The following is a 22,792-nucleotide window of genomic DNA, read 5'->3' as shown; positions in this document are numbered from 1 at the left end:
AAATTCAAATCTTAATTGTGATTTGTAGTATGAGTAAAACTGAAAGTAGTTGCGATAAAAAGTAACCCTGATAACAGCACTTGCATTCAATAAAACGTCTTCAGCTGAGCAAACATCTTAAAAATTCACTTTAGATTTGTACCTGGCGTACATGGATTTTAGCTAAATGCTTATATACAAAAGGGACCAAAAAAAGCTTCAAATATGAATTTCTTAGTTACCAAATAGGTCGATTCCTCTCCCATCCCAACCATCTCTTGTCTATAGAAATCCCTTTCTACTTTTTTTTTTTTTGTTTTTTTTTCGGTACACGGGCCGCTCACTGTTGTGGCCCCTCCCGTTGGGGAGCACAGGCTCCAGACGCGCAGGCTCAGCGGCCATGGCTCACGGGTCCAGCCGCTCCACGGCATGTGGGATCTTCCCGGACCGGGGCACGAACCTGTGTCCCCTGCATCGGCAGGCGGACTCTCAACCACTGCGCCACTAGGGAAGCCCCCCTTTCTACTTTTAAGGCCCCTCCTAAATGCTCTATGCTTCAAGCATTTCTTGATTCTAACAAGTAAATACCCTTTTTCACCCACTGAACCCGTATCTATATCTATATTTTATCTTTTTTACAGTACATGTTTTCCATCAAAATTACCTAGCGCCGTGTAGACACAGACAAATGTGAGTTCCTAGTCCTCCCTGTCTAGATTTCTTCCTCATCTCTAGCACTTTTGACTAGATTGTAAGTTGATGCAGGCCTGGCACCAAACTGCATCCACCTTTTTGTCTCCTACAGAACCTAGGACAAGGCCTTGAACATATTAGTGTCTCGGTTAAAGCTCTTTTACGGCAATTTCACATTACTAGCAACAGCAGTGGATACTGACTAAGAAAATGTCCCAGCTTTCCTTTCTAGTTCACAACTTTAACACATCTTGATAGGTTATCTATAGATCAGGGGTGCCCAACCCCTGGGCTGAGGACGGGTACCTCGGAGATGAGTGGAGGGGGAGCGAGAGAAGCTTCATCTGCCACTCTCCACTGCTCGCGTTACTCCCTGAACCAACCACCAGAAAAGTTGTGGTTCAGCCCGTGGAAAAGTTGTCTTCCACGAAACTGGTCCCTGGTGCCAAAAAGGTTGGGGACCGCTGCTATAAATGACTATGAAAATCATATTCTAAATCATACATTTGCTCTTCCCTTCCCTTCTTTTTAAAATTTGTCAAATAATAAAGAAAACCTTCAAGTACCAAAGAGCTTATAATGAAAATCAGCAGTGGACAACTCTACCCCTTCTTCAACCCCAATCCTATTTCCTCAGTCCAACCACTTTTAAGAGTTTCTGTTTTTACTTCCTTTAGATCTCTCTATATGTGTATCCCATTGTTTCTTGATCAATTTTATACAGTTGACCCTTGAACAACTCGGGTTTGAACTGCATAGGTCCACTTATACAGGACTATTTTTCAAGAGTAAATAGTACAGTACTTAAGAGTGCACGTGGTTGAATCCGCTGATGGGAAGGAACCACTGACTGGGAGAGCCAACTATATATTATATGCAGATTAACCGCCTCCCCCCATTGTTTAAGGATCAAATATCTGTTACATAGTTTTCTGCTATGATACAAGACAATATAACTTACTATTACTGCCACTCCCCCTTGCCCCCCACTCACCCATCAAATCATTATTATTGATATAATTTTTCTATTATATTGCCTTAGTATAGTAGCTTTAAATAAATTACTTAAAATTCAATTTTTTTGTTCAATCAAATACAGATGATCTTATATTTGCAAGTTAACACAAAATGATATAAAAAAGCATATTTTGACACTACACTGACCTGGATTCAAATTCCATTTTTCTGTGTTCCTAAGCCATTAAATAATGAACCTCATTTTCCTCATTTATAAAATGAAGGGACAATTTTTTGAGCGCTTTTAAAAATTATCAATTATTTACACATATGTAAATAATTTGGTTCATAGTGTTAAGCCATCATGATCCACTAAAAATTTTAAGTGATATACTCCCCTTCTCTGCAAAATGAGGGCCAATTCCAGGTTTAGGACCTATACTAAATAAAAACAATTTAGTAAAAAAAAAAAATCCTGTAATTTGGATTTGGAATAGTTACTCCACATTGAAACAAGTAAAGGAAAGTGTGACAAATCAAATCTTAACTTCCCCATGAAACACAAAAGATGGAGGACCCTGTAAAGTAAGCTTAAGGGGACAAATGGTATTTTCCATGACTACCTCATAATAAATGATGCTCTATCTAAGCTTCTGTCTACATTCAATTTATATTCTGCAAATAAAATTGGTAGTTCCTGTCCAGAGAGGTATATTTAATACAAATCCTCAAATGCAGCATTTTTTACAGAACAGAGAGCAGTGATATTTCAACACTTGATATAAATATCTAAAATGAACCCTCACATGTAATATTTTTGGACTTAATAGGCTGCAAAGACACCATTTTTGAAACTGGGAGTGTGTTTTCAATTCCCCATGAATGAATTCAGTGTTCCTAAGACAGTGGTAAGATGGAGAATGATATTAAGAAGGGAGGGAGGTATAGTCTGTCTTCTTTTCAGACTTTCCCTATATCAGCCAGTGTCCACAATAAATCTTCTAGGAAGGAAGCGGGGAAATGAACCCAATTCTTCTGGAGGATCTGACATTGGAAACCCTAGATTTACTTGTGGGATATTTCACTGGTTCTGGAAAAACTTTCCATCTGTGTTTCTTAACTTCATTTATAGTGCTTACCAAACTCTATTTAGTGTACCATAAGCTAAAAAACCTTCACAACAGAAGATGCTTCATACGTGCTATTGTAAAAAGACACACAAATCCCACTCTTTCATATTAGTGTTGCTTAACTATAAATCTAGTGATTTGCAAGATCATTCTTTTACAGAAGAAAGCTCGGCTTTGTATTAGCAGGAATACACAGATTGATTCACCCACACCCATCACTATAAAAGCTAAAGACATTTCTTCAAATGATTAACACTGAGTAGTTCTAAGGACCCAATTCTGGACTGGGTCCTTACTGGAGAACCATATTTAGCTAACAGCGGGTGAATGTTTCTCAGGTCTAAAATGGAAATAATAATCCCACTGCTTCAGCCAGTAATGGCTGACCTTCAACAAAATTACTTCTATGTTTCCCAGGATTGGCAAGATAGTGATCTCCTAAATTATACAGAATGCCTGCATTAAGAGTTCCAGGAAACCGGAGCTGCAAAGCCTTAAATGGCAGGAAGGATTTGTGTGGGAGTGTAGGCAGGGCTCCATGGGGGTCTTCCAATCTCCTAGATGCTGAGTTCTGTTGCTATGACAACGGTGACTCTTGCCGAGGAAGGGAAGAGAGAAACTCAGGATTAGGAGGGGTTACGGAGTAGAAACCATGATACCTTCACCATCACTATAATGTTGTTTACTCTTTTAACTTGCACAGTAAATCTTCAGAAGGGCCTAAGATGAATGTATGAAAGAGAATGGCCTTGCAAAACGACAAGCCTCTTGAGAGCCAGGGCTCTGTCCATCTTGTGCATCGGCCTCTTATCTCTAACTCAGGGAATTAAGTAAGTAGAGCAGAAGCTTACTATTAACCGTCTATCTACCACGATTAAGAACTTAGTTTAGGTTTAGGGCTCAGGCCACTAGTTATAGTCATATGATCTTGAGTTAGTATTGATTTAAATCTCTCCAAGCTTCTTAAATATAAAGTTATTTGAAATAGACTTGGGCAGAAGATGCAGTTCTAAATTCCATTAAAACACAACACTCTTTCCAGAAATAGTTGTCTCTGTGGATGCCTTTTCTGTAGCTTTTCTTTACTCACTTTGTATATTCAAATGGTTGTGAAAAGATTCTTCAGAAAATTCTCTCTAAATGCACTACATAGGTCAAAATATGTGCATATGTCCCTCAGCAAAGGGGAAAAAGTGAAAATTTCTAAGGGAAGAATTTGGTACGTATTTTTGGAAAACTCAATTTTGTTACTCAGCAAATGATAGCAAGGCGCACAGATCCCAATGCCCACATTTCAAGGCTCAAAACAGCTTCTTTTCCTAAGCACCCCTCTATTTACTAAACTCACATCACACATTTTACAAAAAACCCACTTAAAGAGGAAGAGATTCAAATGAAGGATGATTAGTGTTATTTCTAAACCATAGTTTAGAAAGATACCACATTCACCTTCAAGGCAATGAGAAATAAAACAGAGGCCCAAAGCAGCTCTTATACTTTTTCTCCCACATATTCTCAAAGCCATGTGGAAGATCTTATCTTCCAGCCACACCAAAAATCCATTTCACAAATAGAAAAGTAAATATATATTTTCATCCAAGCTTCAGATTCATTCAAGAAGAGTAGCCAGATTCCTCAGGTTCAATAAAGAAGTTTCAGGCACAATTCTCAGTAAAATGTCTGTTCCCGGATAAGGTGATGAGAAAACACTAAATTTCACACTCAACTATTTTCACCCTCAAGGAAAAAAAACTGGCTCAGTGGGAAAAAACACTCCTAAGAAACTAAAGACATGGGTTTTAGCTAGGGTCCATCAATGACTAATTTTGTACTTTTCGTCAAGCAATTTCATTTCCTGAGGCACAGTAAAGCAGGGCTAATTCTGCCTCACAGACCACTGTGAAAACTCAGTGAGATGCAGGAGAAATATTTGTGGAAGCCCTCTGGAGACAATGGAGCATCATCTAACATAAGGTGGTGGTACCTTATTAATAATGATTATTATTGTGGTCAAGATTAGCCATATGTTTACTTTTTTCCCCTAAAGAATGAGCTGAATCTTGACTCTCATCTTGGCAGAACTAGAAACAAGTCAGCCAACACACAGGTCTTTCTTTGCTGTCTTTCTTTTTTCAAATCTCTGCTTAATTGCTCCCTTTCTCTCCTTTTCCCCACAGCCTCTGGTACTTACCTTAAACAGAATGTGAAAGGTACTTGCTGAGTTAATTCTGTTTCCCTAATTTGAGATCAGGCCTTGACATAATACTGGAATTTGAAAAAGGGAAGATGAAAAAACAAAGGTCTAATGCAGAGTAGAACAAAAATGATGCTACAAAGTGGAGCATCACTGATATAGAAAGAAATAACTGGTTACGGTGACTATGTTTTCAGTGGAATCTAACTGGTCCCTTCCTCAATATAGTCTTCTTATGCTATGGGTTGAACTATTACAGGGCTTTAAATTTTCCAAAGGTCTGGTACACAAACTTGCTAGAAATACTGCTACCAAGTTGTCTGAAGAAGGTAATGAGAGGATCAAACCACCAGAGTTGGAATCCTGCCTCCGCCACTTACTGGCTGCGTGTTTTGGGGCAAGTTACTTAAACCTTCTCTGTGCCTTAGTTTCCCCAACCATAAAATAAGGCTGACAGCATGAGGATATTATGGAATTAAATGAAATAATGAATGCAAATAGCTTAACAGTTTTTGAGGTTGGGAATACAGTAGAGTACTTAAGGGGGGGCTGTAATTTTATTATTGTCAAACATTTAGTACCGTCTGTATACAGATAGCATAAGATGACAGTATACAGATGACATGTATACATGTTGTTCTAGCTCACTGGAAACAACAAAATCCTAAAGTTTCTCTCCTGTGAAATCAACTTGTCCCAGCATTTAAATACATATCTATATAAGGGAAAAATAATCATGCATAAAAGGGGAAAGGGAGATAAAAGGAATTGTGTTAGAAATTACTTGGGAAAATAATGAAATATATCAGCAAAACATCACTTTACCAACTCTAGAAGAGAATAAAGGACAAATTCTGTGACTAATGGCGTTTCTCTAGGACTATACGATGGGCCTATCATATAAAGGAAAAGCAACAGAAGAAATATTTTAGATTTCACAAAGCTTCTAATTCTATTTTGCGTGGCACAGTCATTAAACTGGGATAATGTGACCCATACTCACTAAGCTTTACACTTTCAAATTCAAAAATTCGCGATCAGTGCTTCAGTTGACCCTGTTCTTGACCCTTAAATGACAGTTCCAAGCCTGGTGCTATTTAATACTTTTATTATTGGCCTATAAAGTGGAATAATATTCATTAATTATGAGCGGCTAAAAGCTAAGGTCAAAATGAAATCAATACACGAGAAACATCTGAAACAATCAGAAGGAAAGAGAAATCATACAAATACAAGATGAAGGTGAACAGCTCCTGCGTCAGTGCAGCATAAAGGGAAACCGTCTTAATTGTTAACCTGGCTCAAGTTAACTGGGAAACTGCTCTATGCTTCAAGGACCGAGTGAGAAATGCTTCTGGGACATAAGTACTTTCAGGCTTGTGAATTCTGTCTAGGATGATGGTGACAACAAAAATGATCCTTTGCTCCTGTCACCTTACCGTGCAAGGATCATATAGAGCATTTTACATGAATGAATTTACCTGGCATAACAGTGCCACATAGGGTTGCCAGATATAACACATAAAAATACAGGGTGCTCAGGTAATTTGAATTTCAAATAAACTAATAAATTTTTATCATAAGTCTGCCTCATGCAATTCATGGGACATTCTTACACCAAAAGGTATTTGTTGTTTATCTGAAATTTAACCAAGTCCTGTGTTTCATCTGGCAACCCTAACACTGTGAGATAGTATTGCTCATTTTGCTGATGAGGAAAAAGATTCAGAGAAATTAAGTCATTTGCCCAAGTCTGCATAGCTATTAGGGAACATATGTGGGTTTAAAACATCTAACAACAAAGCTTGCACTGCTCACCACTATAATGCACTATTATTGCGCTCTTTCCTATATCTGAATGGCCATCCCTCCATCTTCCTGTTGATGTCTTAGCTGGCCTTCAAAGTCCAATCTGTAGAATCCTTCTTATATCTTTTCCCTAGTAATAATGTTTCCATAATTTTATTTAGATCTCTATTCTAGCCCTTAATACAATGAATTCTATTATAGCAGGTTAAGTAGTGGATATTCTTCCATGTACATTTCCCTTTTCTAACATCACCTCTATTTCCTTTTGGGGAAATGTCTTTCCCTTACTGTGTGCAGCCTGGGTGGGAGGAGAAATCAAGGGGTCCTATCCTCCTATTATCAAAGCTGAAGAGGGAGGCCTCCTCTGTCCTATCCTTTTATCTCTCATCACTCACTGCCCAACCAAGGGAAAGGCACATGGCTGATAGAATCTCTTCCAGGTCTTCAAAAACGGAGCCAAATGATGCAAAACCCAAGAAAAATGGTAAGGGTTCATTTATTCCAGAAAGTCAAATAGTCCTTTTCTTGGTATCTGTTCCTTTTCCAAGGCCAGTTCTCCAGCCTTTCCATCCATATCCTTCAAATTTAAATTCCTTCTTTGCTTGGATTAAATAATTGCTTTCAGTTATTTATAACCAAAGAGCCCTGACTGATGGTCTTTCTGGACATGACTGTGAGCTCCCCAAGGTCCATGTGCAATAGAGTTCTACACCATTCCAGCCCCAATGAAGTACCCTCCAAATAAATATTTGTTAGGACATAGTAGGCACTCAGAAGTGTTTGTAAACTCAAAGGGGAATAAATGAACTGAATTTGTTCAGGGCTGATGGCACAGATGATCTACAAGATTTTCTTGTTCTTTCTTTTCGACCAGTCTGAGTGGGCTTTTAGAAAGTGCTTTGGGAATCGAGATTATTAACTTTGTAAAAAGTAGATGGATGATTTAATAGGCCTCACTATGACTAAAATGCACACGCTGATTCTAAGATCTATGATTCACTGCAAATAAGAAACTCGGTTTGAGAGCTCTTCTATAATCTCCCAACAGAGAACGATGATGCATTAGTAGAAGTACACTAAAAATAAAAGGATGGAATTGAAGTCACATCTACCTTAATAACGTGTTTTAAATACATATATTTTCAAAAACAGGTTTCTAATCATAATTTGTTTAATATGATTTTTCTTAACGATAATTATGTGCTAAAGAATTGGTTTTATTTATATTTTCAACCAATAGCCAATGCAAGCAGGGTTCAAGAATTGATGATAAAATTATGATAGATAAACGTAGTGATGCGTGTTTTAAGGTAAGAGCAGTGACAAGATATGCTGACGTCACACCATTAGGAAATATCTTAACATTTCTTCAAATGTTTATTACATTAATATCAGTAGAGGATGTCAAAGACTGACTCTTCTCTGACTGGGTCAAACACAAACAGAATATTCTGTACAATTCTGGGCACTGTATTTCCAAAGATGCAGTAATGAAATAAGACTTTTTCTAAGAGTGGAGTGGGTAGGATGGTAAAGAAGGTGAAAACCATGCTGTTTGAAGGAAGCATCGAAGGAACTAGAAAATGTTTCAGTTGGCAAATAGCTCAAGATGAGTTTTTGAACAACTAAAAGATCAGCATTGAAAGAAGAATAGATTTACCCTGCATAGCTTCAGAATGCAAACCTATACCCAGTGAGTGCAATAGACTGCGACAAACAGCAAATAATCAGCCTTTGATAAGGCTTGCATACCTACACCCAGTGAGTGCAATAGATTGCGACAAACAGCAAATAATCAGCCTTTGATAAGGCTTCCAAGTTCTGACCAGTTGGATCAGAAAGGCTTTTGGGAGGAAGGGGGATTTGGGATACACTTTGAGGAATGAGAAGGGCTTGAGAGAGATGCATTGAGGTAGGGGCATTCCAAAAAGAGCGAGGAACTTGAATAATAGAGAACTGGAAGAGTAAAAGCCTACTTGAGAAATAGTGCAGAGCTCTGGAGAAAGTAGAACAAGGCAGGTTACCTAGTATAAAAGATGCCAGGAAAAATAGGGAGAGGTGAAACTGTAGAGGTTTCAAAAACTGGGCTCACTGGGCCTTCCAGAATTCTCTTCCCATCAGCCTTTTCTCAGATTGGCCCCTTCATCTTCTTGCTTTCATGAAAGCCTGGCTCTTCCCAGAGGTCACAGCTCCCCCGTGGCTCTTTCCTATGGTACTATTTTTGTCCCACAGCCCTGACACCAAAGGATCTGGAGAATGGGGGGTGGGGGGGCGGGTGTCTTCCTTGAGTCCTCATGCCACCTTCAGACCATTGTTCTTCCCCCTTCCCTAAACTCTCCCAGCCTTGAATCTCAGGTTGTTTTATTATATCACCTTCTCTCCGTGTCATCACTGCACCCACGTGCTGCTTCCAGATCATGCTTCCTCATTTCCTGATGAGGTTACCTCCTGGCTTATGTTACTCTCCCAAAACTGTTCAATTCAATTTCAATATCTATGTAGATGATCCTTCCCAAACCCTGGCCTCTCATTCTGAGAATACTTTCCTCCACTGACCTTGCCCTCCATCCTCACTAACTTCATACCCTAACCTCAACCTCATCATTACTAATAACAACAACGCCCTTCTTAGTATCAGTGCCCTGCATTCTACTCTTTCACTACCATCTCTTTTCAGCTCTTCTTCCCCTGTCCTAACCTCAGTACGCTTTAATCCCCTCTTGAACCTCCAACCAAGTGATCCTATCAACTTTCCACTGAAACTCACTCCCCCCTCCGGATGTCTTCACTTCCCTGTGTATTAAGCTTAAAACACATGATCGACTGTTATCATTCTCTCTAGTGCACCTTTGATTCCCTCTCTCTCCCCCTTTTCCTAATTCCTTGGTAAAATCAAAACCCTGACTAAATATAACTCTATATATTGATATATTCTTTGTTTTCATTCACGTAGCTAAACAAGGTCAAAGAAAAACACACAACCATGGTAACTAGTCCTAGTTTAATTTCATGACCATGAACCTCAAACAGCCATTTAATGTGGGCCGGCAACCACATTCCACCGTTTACACCATCCTACCATCCTCTCAAACAATCTTACTCCCTTCTCGTTCTCAGTTATGACCTTCCTTACCACATTACAGATAAAACTGAAACAGCAGCAAAAGAACTTCTCAGACCCTCCTCACATTGCCAACATCTACACACTCTCCCTTCCCATCTGTTATCACAGATAAACTGTTCATGATTCTGTTGTGCACACGGCTCTCATTTCTCTCACCAATCCTCACATCATGAATTCTTCCCTCTCCCCAACGCCACTTATCTGCTGGAGATTTGCTATTTTGCAAAGAAACTCTCTTGACCTCGCTTCTCCCCCGGCGGCTGGCCTAGTTCTTCGCTACCCTTCACAGCAAAACTACTTTTAAAAAGTTGTCTATATTCTCAGTATCCAATTCATATGCTTCCATTCTGTCTGAGACACACTTTAATCAGAGTTTCATCCCCACCACTTCACCAAAGCTGTCCTTCTCAAAATCACCATCGATCTCCACTTTACTAAAATCAACGGCCAATTCTTATTTCTCATCTTACTTGACTTTTAGCAACATTTAACCTAGATAATCACTCCTCTCCTTGTGATAAACTTTCTTTACTTAACTTCCAAGATGTGTAATTTCTGGCTTCTCTCCACCCTTGCTGGCCATTCCTTCTCGGCCTTCTTTGCTTGTGTTTTGCTTTTCATGTTCTGACCTTTACTATTGGGGAGTGCCAGATTTCAGCCCTTAATCCTCTCCCCCTTCTCCATCTGGTCATCTCAGATGACTTGTCAACAACAGTCGATTTTATATCTCCTTCCCAGACCAATCTCTCAAACTCTAAATATGTTTATCCCACCACCCACGTGATCTCTCCAGTTGCCCACAGACTTCCGATCCTGACCCCACTTCTGCCCTCAAATCCACTAAGTCCGCTTTGCCTTCAGCCTTCTCCATCTCAGTTGATACCAAACACATTTACTCAAGTCCAAAACCATATAGTCATACTTAGCTCTCCTTTCTCTCTTATCCCACATCTAATCCATTGAAACTCTGTGGCCCAACTTTATTTTATTTTTAAATTTTTATTGGAGTATAGTTGCTTTACAATGTTGTGTTAGTTTTTACTGTGCAGCAAAGTGAATCAGCTATACGTATACATACATCCCCTCTTTTTTGGATTTCCTTCCCATTTAGGTCACCACAGAGCACTGAGTAGAGTTCCCTGTGCTGTACCGTAGGTTCTCCTTAGTTATCTATTTTTACATAATATCAATATTGTATATATGTCAATCCCCGTCTCCCAATTCATCCCACTCCCCCCTTGGTATCCAAATGTTTGTTCTCTACATCTGTGTCTTTATTTCTGCTTTGCAAATAAGATCATCTATACCATTTTTTTAGATTCCACATATATGTGTTAATATACAATGTTTTTTTTTCTCTTTCTGACTTACTTCACTCTGTATGATAGTGTCTAGGTCCATCCACATCTCTACAAATGACCCAGTTTTGTTCCTTTTTATGGCTGAGTAATATTCCATTATATATATATGTACCACATCTTCTTTATCCATTCATCTGTCGATGGACATTTAGGTTGCTTCCATGTCCTGGCTATTGTAAATAGTGCTTGCGTGCATGTGCCTTTTTGAATTATGGTTTTCTCTGGGTATATGCCCAGTAGTAGAATTACTAGTCATATAGTAGTTCTATTTTTAGTTTTTTAAGGAACCTTCATACTGTTTTCCATAGTGGTTGTATCAAGTTACATTCCCACCAACAGTGCAAGAGGGTTCCCTTTTCTCCACACCCTCTCCAGCATTTATTGTTCGTAGAGTTTTTGATGAAGGCCATTCTGACTGGTGTGAGGTGACACCTCATTGTAGTTTTGATTTGCAGTTCTCTAATAATTAGTGATGTTTAACACTTTTCATGTGCCTTTTTCTACCTCTAGTAAGAGCTACCATCATGTCTCAACTTGATTATTATGGTGGCCTCCTACCTGACCTTCCTCCTTTCACCCTCTACCCCTATAGTCTATCCTCAAATAACAGCTAAAGTGATACTGTTAAAAAATAAGTCAGATCATGGGATTCTTCTGCTCAAAACCCCTTAAAAGCTCCCATTTCATACAGGGCTCAAAGTCCTTACATGGCCTGCAAGGCCCTGCCCTATCTGGTCCCTCTGACCTCACTGAGCTGATGTTTCCTTCTCACTCCAAGCTCAGGGGTCTCTGTGCTTTTCTTCAAACTGCCAGACTCATTCCTGTCGTAGGGCCTGTCAACTGGCTATCCCTCTGCTGGGATGAACTTGCTCATCTCAGCGGCCCTCTCAGCTCCTTCTAGCCCTTGATCACACATCTTCTCCACAATGTGGCCTATATGCTGACCACCTTATTTAAAATTGCAACATGCAACCCTACCACCTGATTTCACCTACTTTTTCTCTTATCCATAATATTTATCTTCTTCCTAATCACTATTTATTATGTTTATATATTACCTATCTCCCCCACATAATATGTTAACTCTTCAGGGGCAGGGATCTTTGTTTCATTCACTGATGTATTCCAAGTACTTGAAGAATGCTTGGAAACCAAATTGGCCCTCAATAAATATTTGCTGAAAGGCAGGTAGAGCAATTAGAATGTGATTGTAGTTTGTCAATTATACCCTAATAAACCTAGAAAAAAATTTAAGGACCTGTATAATAATAGTCTGAAAAACAGCTAATGAAGGGTCAGTTCAGTCCTACCCTACAAATTATTTAATGGAGGTACAAGATAAATATCCCAGAATCCATGCCTTTAAAGACCTTATGGTGGAGAGACAGACGATTTCAAAATATTAAAAGATTATGGAGCAAAACCAGGGTATCCTAGAGCAAGCAGCATGAGCAAACGTTGAGAGATATGACATAGCATCACGTGTCTGGAGAGCTGAAAGCAAGTCAGTCTGATCAGACGTCATGGTCTAGTTGATGTGCCAACTTGGCTGGACTAGAGTCCCCAGTTACTCGGTGAACACTAATCCGGATGCTGCTGTGAAGGTGTCTTACAAGTCCATAATCGGTTACTTTAAATAAGGGAGATTATCCTAGGCAAGAGAGTTGGGGTGCTGATTCAATCAGCTGAAAGGTCTTAAAACCAGAGCTAAGGCTGTCCTGAAGAAGAAATTCCACCTGTAGACAGTGACCTCCACTGTGCCCAAGAGTACCAGCCTGCCCTTCCTAACAGCCTGCCCTATGGATTTCAGACCGGCCTAGACAGCCCTCACAATCATGTAAGTCAATTCTTTTTAATAAATCTCTAGTACAAATCTTCTACTGGCCCTGCTTTTCTGGTTGAACCCCAGCTGACACATTAGAGTATAAAGTTTAAGGCAGAAGGGGGCAAAAAAAGGAAGAGAAGCACTAGGGGCCAGATCATGATGGGCATTTGTTTTTAACTTGCTAAGAGGTTTGGCCTTTGCCCTAGAATGAGTAGGACAAGCAAGATGAATGGCATGATCAGGGGTGGAAATGAATCATTCTGTATTTGGTGTAAAGGATACACTATGACAGCAGGCAAGAGGATGAGAGAGATGCTGGAGGTTGGGGAACTGTTAAGAGTTACCTGTGAGAGACGTGAGATGAGAACCAAGAAAGAAGGCCATCATGGAAGTCAGAGAAGTGCTTTGGGAAGAAGTCGTGGTCCATTCTGGTCGGGTGCATCAGAAGAGTCTGCTACTCACCACACTATGGTAAAAGGGGGTCACTAAGGGCCTCAAGAACCGCCATGATGGAGAGGAGGAGACAGAAACCCGACGGTGTTCGGTTGAAGAGTGGCTGGGAAGGCAGAGAGTAGAGCCAAGCCAAGCAGATGACTCTTTCAGAAGTCTGGCTCAGAAGGGAGGGGAGAAGTGGCGGAAGAGAGAAAAGGATGCGGTGTCAAATGAAGATGATTAGAACGAGAGAAGCTTTAGCCTTCTTCACAGAATGAGGGGAAAGGGCAAGGTCCAAGAGAGGAAAAGGGTGGCCAAGGATACAGGTGAAAGCTTGGTCAAGGACAGTGGGAAGACCCTCATCTTTTGAAAACCAGAGGAAAAGGGTGAAGGATGGGAGTAAACAAGAGATATACGTGGAGATGCAGGGTAAGGGACCTGCAGTCATTCAGGCCCAGTGGCTTGTGGGTTTCTCCATGAGGTTAGGAAACAAGGTTATCAGCTGAGAGAAAGACGATGACATGGCTAGAGAAGGAAGCTTGACTTTAGTTGAGGTTGGGTGGCCACCTGCAAGGACATTACACAGAGAAATCAGGATTGGGTGAGACTTATACTAAGTGACTTCAGAATTTCCTCACAATTTGATGTTCCTGTGAGTCAGAAAGACAGTGTTCACTTGTTTTTCCTCAGCACCCAAAACAATGCCTGGCATATAGTATTCACTCAACACCTTTGTTGAATGAATGAACGAATGAATACTTAAATGAGCCTCTCACCCAAATACTTTTAGTTGTAATTACCAACTTTGATATACACTCATTTTAACATTTTCAAGAGATCACAGATGCTTCTCAGAGCCTTGAAACTTCATATGACTTTAGTTTTCTCCCTTCACCTGAGGAGGAAATACAGGCAAGTCAAGCCACATAACTGAGGCTTCAAAGCGGACATTTTCAGCTTGACTTTTTCCCCGAGCTGTTTTAGAGCAAATTATCAAGAAACTGGCCAAATCTCTTTATTATTTTATTACACAATAAGCTTTTTTGAACCGAGCAAGTTTATTCACTGAAATTTTTCATTTAGATTCTCCCACTGTAAGTAGAATGTTGCCTTAACCTTTTCTGACACAACAAGCTCTCTTCCCTCCTATTGGTCTTGGTGACATTTACCACTGACTGAAGTGAAGAGAGAGAGAGAAAAAAAAAACCAAGACTCTTTTTAAAAAGCAAGCTTTCTATTTTATGTTTGGTAGTGGGAAGCAGCCGCATAGCACAGGGAGATCAGCTCTGTGGTTTGTGACCACCTAGAGGGGTGGGATAGGGAGGGTGGGAGGGAGGGAGATGCAAGAGGGAAGAGATATGGAAACATATGTATATGTATAACTGATTCACTTTGTTATAAAGCAGAAACTAACACACCATTGTAAAGCAAAAACTAACACACCATTGTAAAGCAATTATACTCCAATAGAGATGTTAAAAAAAAAAAAAAGCAAGCTTAACTGGAAGCATGGAAGTGTTAAGACAATAAAAATATAATGCAGGCTGTGTCAGCCTGCTGCTAACACAGGTCCCTGTTGACCCTTCCCCATGCATTACCTGCGTGGAAGACTTTGGTTTTCCCATTAGTGATTCCAGAAGACCTTGCCTCCATTTTTATTGACCTTCTGCCTGGTGGGAGTGAGGAATGCCTGACCACGGGCAGGCGACGTGACCCTGGGTGGCTTGCCACACTTCGCCGTTGGTGGATTTGCAAACGCTTTTCAGCCCCATGAATAGATAAACTTAAACCTGGAATAAGAAATAGCACAATTATATTGAAGAAGTCAGTGCAGAATGGCTAAAACACCGAATTATTTTCTGGCATAAGATCCAGAGAGCATTAAGTAACTTTGTTTCAAATTCTTAAGGGATGCTAGTAATATAAGAACTGTGATACCAATTGATTTTCACATTATATTATTTCCTGAACATTGTTTCATTCAAAAGTGGACAGCCTCAGTTATTGTGACAAGAGTTTTATAAACAGATCCAATAAAGTTAAATACTAAAATTCTTCCAAAATCCTGGAAAATATGCACATAATTGGCATGCTGCTGTCAGTGGCATGAGGATTACAAACTGTTGTGATATCTGGCATTTCAATAAACATCGAAGAATCTTTTTCCACAGTATTCATGTACAGGCCAGAGTTAAAGACTGAACTCAGGTTTACACCTCTGATAACCTTAAAATTATGTATTTTTTAGAGCTATTTTATCTGGGAAAATTTCAACCATGCTAAAAGTGAAAAGAATAGTACAATGGACTCGATGTACCTACCACCCAGCTTCACTAAATAAAGATCTTCCCAAAAAGCTGAAAAAAAAACTTTCCCATATTCACCTATTCCACTCCCTTTGCTGTCAGTTTGCTTTTTAGGTGCCAGAGTAGTTTAAAGCAAATCCCAGACTTCATGTCAATTTCATCAGAAACAATATTGATTGTATTAACTTATATCGATTATATACATAGGGATTACATCTGCGGATACCTACAAACTATATTGTAAAATTCTGAGCTCAAAAGCTAAAAACACTCATAACACCGCTGGAGGTTGATAAAATACCAATTCATTATTAAGAAAATGATAAATAAAAGGAAAGAAGAAAGCATTTATCCTGCCTTTCCTTTACTAACCACACTTAAGCCAAATAGTTGATAAGACAAAGTTCTTCACTACAGAAGAATTCCAGTTAATAAACTACTGATGGAAAAGAGAATTAGAAAATCATTTTAGAAGCCTCAAGTGAAATATGAAAGGTTATATGATTTTTCCAAAGAAGCACTGTGAGGACAGAGCTGCAATTCAAATTCATGGTGGACTGAATCCGGATTTGCTCTTTAAAAAAAAGCCAAGGAAAGGTGTTAGCCTTATTTGATGCCAGCCAGCCACGGGGACTCGTTAAGGAATCATGCCATCCGATGAAGGAAAGCTAACCTTCACCAAATCACAAAATTTTTTCATTAAAAGGAAAATCTCTATGAGTCTGTTTCTGTTTTGCTATATACGTTCCTTTGTATTATTTTTTAGAGGGGTTACCAGCTGGGAGAAGGAAGTGGGGAGGGGAATGTTAGGGGTATGGGATTAAGAGATACAAACTACTATGTGTAAAATAGATAAGAACAAGAATGTATTGTAGAGCACAGGGAATTATAGCCATTATCTGGTAATATCTTTTGATAGAGTATAAGTTAAAAACACTGAATCACTTATGCTGTATACCTGAAACTAATATTGTAAATCAACTATACTTCAGTAAAAAAAAAAAAAAGAGGAAAATCTCTTGAAACTTGAAGGTAGAAATTTAGCATTGGAAGTTACCTTAGCAGTTAGCTAATTCATCTGGTACCTTACGCAGATGAGGAAACTGAGCAATGGCAGGGTAAAACAATCGGTTTACATATTATCAGTACTGGAAGGCCTCAGTGAGAAGTCTACTACAAACCCAGAAATGAAGGAAATTAAAAACCTGCTCAGAGGTAAATTATAAATCAGCAATCATGGGTCATGTCAGAGGTATGAAGAGTTACTTTAAATTTTCCCAAGGTTGGGGTGGGGCAGGATGTGACCTGGGCCAATTCGTAAGTTCTAAGGAATTTTAAGAAAGGATGATTCAAATCAGAATGAGGTTTGGTCAGCCAAGGAAAAGACAATAACAATACAAACAACAACAATAAACAAAACATGTAAGAGACAAACCTGGGCAGTGCCCGTCCAGGCAACAGCCGCAAGGTTCAAAATTTCCAAATGCATAGCCAGACGGCACTGACATGCAATTTTTCTCTCCTTTATCCACTTAACTGCCTTCACTCTGACAACGCTCACCAGACAACCTTAGGATTAGGATGTGGCTCCCAGGGCAGGGAGAGAGAAATCACACGAGTATTCCTACCTCTCCGGCAGAGAGGGTTCGCGGTGTGGATTAACAAACTGGCACCGTGGGTTTCCACACATCCACCTCCTCAAAAATTACTTAGTATACTCTGCCCCCATGATCCGGTTTCTAAGCCCACAAGCTGTGAGCCTGAGACTTGTTCTTGGGAGATCCACCCTGGTAAGACCTGCCGTGCTAGGTGGCCCCTTGGGAGACAGCCTGGCAGCCTTCCCCTCACACTGCATGCCCTACTCTGATGCTCAGCTGCCTGAGCAAGTAGAAGCCTTACTCATAGGTTTCTCTCTAGGGGCAGGACTAGAACTACAGCATCAGCCTGGAATTGTTCCGCTCTGCTGTGCTCGTTACTACCATTCTATGCTCCACATTTCCAGAAAGGTGCAGAACAAATGTCTATAGATGCAGCAAGACTTCAGAACACGAGAATTCCCTAGTGGTCCAGTGGTTAGGATTCAGCGCTTTCACTGCAGTGGCCCAGGTTCAATCCCTGGTCAGGGACCTAATATCCTGCAAGCTTCGAGGTGCAGTCAGAAAAAAAAAAAAAAAAAAAAGGCTCCAGAAGAATGCACACAGATTTTCAGGTGACAGATGAAGGGGCTGGGAGGGGCACTTGAAGGCAACATCAGATGGTACATGCAGTCTCAGTCTGTATATATGAAATAGACAGCTCTCCCAAAACAAATTCTTCATTTTTAATTTTTTGAATTATTTTTGTATACAGCAGGTTCTTATTAGTTATTTATTTTATACATATTGGTGTATATATCTCAAAGCCAATCTCCCAATTCATCCCACCACCACCCACGCCCCCCGACTTTCCCCGCCTTGGTGTCCATACCTTTGTTCTCTACATCGGTGTCTCTATTTCTGCCTTGCAAACTAGTTCATCTGTACCATTTTTCTAGATTCCACATATATGCATTAATATACGATATATGTTTTCTCCTTCTGACTTACTTCACTCTGTATGACACTATCTATGTCCATCCACATCTCTATAAATGACCCAATTTCATTCTTTTTATGACTGAGTAATATTCCACTGTATATATGTACCACCTCTTCTTTATCCATTTGTCTGTCAAGGGGCATTTAGGTTGATTCCATGACCTGGCTATTGTACATAGTGCTGCAATGAACATTGGGGTGCATGTGCCTTTTTGAATTATGGTTTTCTCTGGGTATGTGCCCAGTAGTGGGATTGCTGGGTCATATAATAATTCTATTTTTAGTTTTTTAAGGAACCTCCATACTGTTCTCCATAGTAGCTGTATCAATTTACATTCCTACCAACAGTGCAAGAGGGTTCCCTTTTCTCCACACCCTCTCCAGCATTTGTTGTTTGTAGATTTTCTGATGTCCATTCTAACTGGTCTGAGGTGATAACTCACTGTAGTTTTGATTTTCATTTCTCTAATAATTAGTGATGTTGAGCAGCTTTTCATGTGTTTCTTGGCCATCTGTATGTCTTTGGAGAAATGTCTATTTAGGTCTCTGCCCATTTTTTGATTGGGTGGTTTTTTTTTTTTTAATATTGAGCTGCATGAATTGTTTATATATTTGGGAGATTAACCCTTTGTCCATTGATTCGTTTGCAAATACTTTCTCCCATTCTGAGGGTTGTCTTTTCGTCTTCTTTATAGCTTCCTTTGCTGCACAAAAACTTTTAAGTTTCATTAGGTCCTGTTTGTTTTTGTTTTTATTTCCATTACTCTAGGAGGTGGGTCGAAAAGATCTTGCTGTGATTTATGCCAAAGAGTGTTCTTCCTATGTTTTCCTCTAAGAGTTTTACAGTGTCCAGTCTTAACATTTTGGTCTTTAATCCATTTTGATTTTATTTCGGTGTATGGTGTTAGGGAGTGTTCTAATTTCATTCTTTTACATGTAACTGTCCAGTTTTCCGAGCACCACTTATTGAAGAGACTGTCTTTTCTCCATTGTATATCCTTGCCTCCTTTATCATAGATTAGCTGACCATAGGTGTGTGGGTTTACCTCTGGGCTTTCTATCCTGTTCCACTGATCTATATTTCTGTTTTTGTGCCAGTACCATATTGTCTTGATTGCTGTAGCTTTATAGTATAGTCTGAAGTCAGAGAGTCTGATTCCTCCAGCCCTGCTTTTTCCCTCAAGATTGCTTTGGCTATTCAGGGCCTTTCGTGTCTACATACAAATTTTAAGATTTTTTGTTCTACTTCTGTAAAAAACGTCATTGGTAATTGGATAGGGATTGCACTGAAACTGTAGATTGCTTTGGGTAGTACAGTAATTTTCACAATATTGATTCTTCCAATCCAAGAACATGGTATATTTTTCCATCTGTTTGTGTCATCTTTGATTTCTTTCATCAGTGTCTTGAAGTTTTCTGAGTAGAGGGCTTTTACCTCCTTAGGTAGGTTTATTCCTAGGTATTTTTTTTTTATTCCAATGGTGAATGGGATTATTTCTTTAATTTCTCTTTCTGACCTTCCGTTGTTAGTGTATAGGAATGCAACAGATTTCTGTGCATTAATTTTGTATCCTGCAACATTACCAAATTCACTGATTAGCTCTAGCAGTTCTCTGGTGGCATATTTAGGATTGCCTACATATAGTATCATGTCATCTGAAAAGAGTGACAGTTTTACTTCTTTTCAGTTTGTATTCCTTTTATTTCTTTTTCTTCTCTGATTTCCACGGCTAAGACTTCCAAAACTATGTTAGATAATAGTGGCAAGAGTGGACATCCTTGTCTTGTGCCTGACCTTAGAGGAAATGGTTTCAGTTTTTCACCATTGAGAATAATGTCTGCTGTGGGTTTGTCATATATGACTTTTATTATGTTGAGGTAGATTCCCTCTATGCCCACTTTCTGGAGAGTTTTTATCATAAATGGTGTTGAATTTTGTCAAAAGCTTTTTCTGCATCTACTGAGATTATCATATGGCTTTTATCCTTCAGTTTGTTAATATGGCGTATCACACTGATTGATTTGCGTATACTGAAGAATCCTTGCATCCCTCAGATAAATCCCACTTGATCATGCTGTATGATCCTTTCACTGTGTTGTTGGATTCTGTTTGCTAGTATTTTGTTGAGGATTTTTGCATCTATATTCATCAGTGATATTGGTCTGTAATTTTCTTTTTTTGTAGTATCTTTGTCTGGTTTTGGTATCAAGGTGATGATGGCCTTGTAGAATGAGTTTGGGAGTGTTCCTTCCTCTGCAATTTTTTGGAGGAGTTTGAGAAGGATGGGTGTTAGCTCTTCTCTGAATGTTTGATAGAATTCACCTGTGAAGCCACCTGATCGTGGACTTTTGTTTGTTGGAAGATTTTTCATCACAGTTTCAATTTCATTACTTGTGATTGGTCTGTTCATATTTTCTATTTCTTCCTGGTTCAGTCTTGGAAGGTTATACCTTTCTAAGACGTTGTCCATTTCTTCCAGGTTATCCTTTTATTGGCATAGAGTTGCTTGTAGTAGTCTCTTAGGATGCTTTGTGTTTCTGCGGTGTCCACTGTAACTTCTTTTTGATTTCTAATTTTATTGATTTGAGTCCTCTCCCTCTCTTTCCTGATGAGTCTGGCTAGTGGTTTATAAATTTTGTTTATCTTCTCAAAGAACAAGCTTTTAGTTTTATTGATCTTTGATATTGTCTTCTTTGTTTCTATTTCATTTATTTCTGCTCTGATCTTTATGATTTCTTTCCTTCTACTAACTTTGCATTTTCTTTGTTGTTCTTTCTCTAGTTGCTTTTGGTATAAGGTTAGGTTGTTTCAGATTTTTCTTGTTTCTTGAGGTAGGATTGTATTGCTATAAACTTCCCTCTTAGAACTGCTTTCACGGCATCCCATAGGTTTTGGAACGTCATGTATTCATTGTCATTGGTCTCTAAGCATTTTTTGATCTCCTCTTTGATTTCTTCAGTGATCTCTTGGTTATTTAGTAATGTATTGTTTAGCCTCCATGTGTTTGTGTTTTTTACATTGATTTTCCCTGTAATTTATTTATAATCTCATAGCATTGTGGTCAGAAAAGATGCTTGATATGATTTCAATAATATTAAATTTACTGAGGCTTGATGTGTGACCCAAGGTGTGATCTATCCTGGAGAATGTTCCGTGTGCACTTGAGAAGAGAGTGTAATCTGCTCTTTTTGGATGGAATGTCCTATAAGTATCAATTAAATCTATCTGGTCTATTGTGTCATTTAAAGCTTGTGTTTGCTTATTTATTTTCATTTTGGATGATCTATCCATTGGTGTACATGAGGTGTTAAAATCCCCCACTATTATTGTTTTACTGTTGATTTCCTCTTTCATAGCTGTTAGCAGTTGCCTTATGTATTGAGGTGCTCCTATGTTGGGTGCATACATATTTATAATTGTTATATCTTCTTCTTTGATTGATCCCTTGATCATTATGTAGTGTCCTTCCCTAACTCTTGTAACATACTTCATTTTAAAGTCTATTTCATCTGATATGAGTATTGCTACTCCAGCTTTCTTTTGATTTCCATTTGCATGGAATATCTTTTTCCATCCCCTCACTTTCAGTCTGTATGTGTCCCTATGTCTGAAGTGGGTCTCTGATAGACAGCATATATATGGGTCTTGTTTTTATATCCATTCAGCCAGTCTGTGTCTTTTGGTTGGAGCATTTAATCAATTCACATTTAAGGTAATTATCGATATGTATGTTCCTATTGCCATTTTCTTAATTGCTTTGGGTTTGTTTTTGTAGGTCCTTTTCTTCTCTTGTGTTTCCCACTTAGAGAAGTTCCTTTAGCATTTGTTGTAGAGGTGGTTTGGTGGTGCTGAATTCTCTTAGCTTTTGCTTGTCTGTAAAGCTTTTGATTTCTCCATCGAATCTGAATGAGATCCTTGCTGGGTAGAGTAATCTTGGTTGTAGGTTCTTCCCTTTCATCACTTTAAATATACTGTGCCACTCCCTTCTGGCTTGTAGAGTTTCTGCTGAGAAATCAGCTGTTAACCTTATGGGAGTTCCCTTGTATGTTATTTGTGGTTTTTCTCTTGTTGCTTTCAATAATTTTTCTTTGTCTTTAATTTTTGTCAATTTGATTACCATGGGTCTTGGAGTGTTTCTCCTTGGGTTTATCCTGCCTGGGACTCTCTGTGCTTCCTGCACTTGGGTGGCTATCTCCTTTCCCACGTAGGGAAGTTTTCGACTATAATCTCTTCACATATTTTCTCGGGTCATTTCTCTCTCTCTTCTCCTTCTGGGACCCCTATAATTCGAGTGTTGGTGCATTTGATTTTGTCCCAGAGGTCTCTTAGGCTGTCTTCATTTTTTTTTCATTCTTTTCTCTTTATTCTGTCCATGGCAGTGAATTCCACCATTCTGTCTTCCAGG

The 22,792-nt window shown here is 39.2% G+C and overlaps 1 protein-coding gene across 3 annotated transcripts in view; it reads right to left on the bottom strand.

The window, feature by feature from the left end:
• Window positions 1-22,792, bottom strand: part of ANO4 (anoctamin 4) — a 426,079-nt gene that overhangs the window by 218,379 nt on the left and 184,908 nt on the right. For all 3 annotated transcript variants that reach the window (XM_033427646.2, XM_004269479.4, XM_004269481.3), the window contains exon 2: window positions 15,103-15,294. In XM_033427646.2, coding sequence (XP_033283537.2) covers window positions 15,103-15,157 — 55 coding nt within the window. In that variant the 5' untranslated portion in view covers window positions 15,158-15,294. The remainder of the gene's footprint in view (window positions 1-15,102; window positions 15,295-22,792) is intronic.

Source organism: Orcinus orca, chromosome 11 (assembly GCF_937001465.1).
Source record: "Orcinus orca chromosome 11, mOrcOrc1.1, whole genome shotgun sequence".
NCBI classification, from domain to species: Eukaryota; Metazoa; Chordata; class Mammalia; order Artiodactyla; family Delphinidae; genus Orcinus; species Orcinus orca.
The sequence above is the reverse complement of the archived record's forward strand: the minus strand, read 5'-3'. Positions and strand labels throughout refer to the sequence as shown.